The 1,049-nt window shown below is 66.6% G+C and overlaps 1 protein-coding gene across 1 annotated transcript in view; it reads left to right on the plus strand.

The window, feature by feature from the left end:
• Positions 1 to 217: 217 nt before the first annotated feature.
• Positions 218 to 1,049, plus strand: part of GFY (golgi-associated, olfactory signaling regulator) — a 6,332-nt gene continuing 5,500 nt past the window's right edge. Inside the window, exon 1 of the mRNA XM_004694280.2 lies at positions 218 to 382. Coding sequence (XP_004694337.2) covers positions 364 to 382 — 19 coding nt within the window. The 5' untranslated portion in view covers positions 218 to 363. The remainder of the gene's footprint in view (positions 383 to 1,049) is intronic.

Raw genomic sequence — 1,049 nt, forward strand, 5'->3', positions numbered from 1 at the left:
CCCCGCCCCGCCCCTCCCGGAGCCTGCGCCCACTGCCTCTCGCCTCTTCCGCCCCAATCTGGCGCCCCGAAGGTCCCCCGGGAAGGGCGCTGCCAGAAAACCCTGGAGAAAACGCGGGAAGCTGCCGAGAAACGGGCGGGAAACGCTGTCTGCTAAAAGCCTTTCGCTTGCGAGGGGCGCTGTGTTGGTCTTCTCGGGGTGTACCTCGTTCCGTCCTCAGAGGACGGAGAGAAGGCTCAGTGGTTTAAGCCCTTCCCGGTATCACAGCTGCGCTTGAAGCGGGGAGCAGATGCAGCTCACAGCAGTGCCCCCCATCTTTCCATTGCACCGAAGGAGACTTCGGGAAATGACGGGAGCGCAGAAATGGCGAGATCCAGACAAAGTGAGGAGAGAACAGGGTGGGGGTGGGGGAGACAGACAGACAGGCAGACAGAAAGAGACGGAGAGACAGTGGATAGAGAGCCGAAGGAAGGAAAGAGGGGGAGACGACGGAGGCAGGCAGAGCAAAAAAGAGGGCGCTCAGCGAAGGGAGGGAGCGTTTTAGAGGCAGCAAGGAGAGCAGAGCGCCCCAGGGAGCCAGGAACATAAAAGGAGGCTCGGAGAGGAGACTGACGCTCGAGGGAGGCAGAGACGCAGCGAAGGGGGCCGAGACCCGACTACAGGGAACCAGAGAGGACACAGATGGGGGTGGGCGGGACAGAGGCTCGGGGTGCGAGGGGCGACACCGCTGGCGGGGTGCGCAGCGGCGAGCGGAGGGCAGGATGACTTGGCGGGAGCGCGGGGAGACACTCGGAGCGCCGCGCAGCCCGCCCCCGGCCCACCCCCAGCGAAGCACCCGCGGCGCAAGAAGGAGGCCGAGTCGGGGCGCACAGCGGCTGTTTATTGGGGCGGGGCGGGGCTGGCTCAGGGCGCGTCCAGCACCAGCAGCTTGTGCATGTACGAGTTCAGCCAGTGGCGGCGCTCGAGGGCGGCCAGCAGCCGCGCGCGCTCCCGGAAAGCCGCGTCGTCCGCCAGCGCCAGGCTCCGCCGAGCCTGGGGAGCAGAAGCAC

Source organism: Condylura cristata, unplaced genomic scaffold, assembly GCF_000260355.1.
Source record: "Condylura cristata isolate star-nosed mole 26May11 unplaced genomic scaffold, ConCri1.0 scaffold00041, whole genome shotgun sequence".
Lineage (NCBI taxonomy): Eukaryota > Metazoa > Chordata > Mammalia > Eulipotyphla > Talpidae > Condylura > Condylura cristata.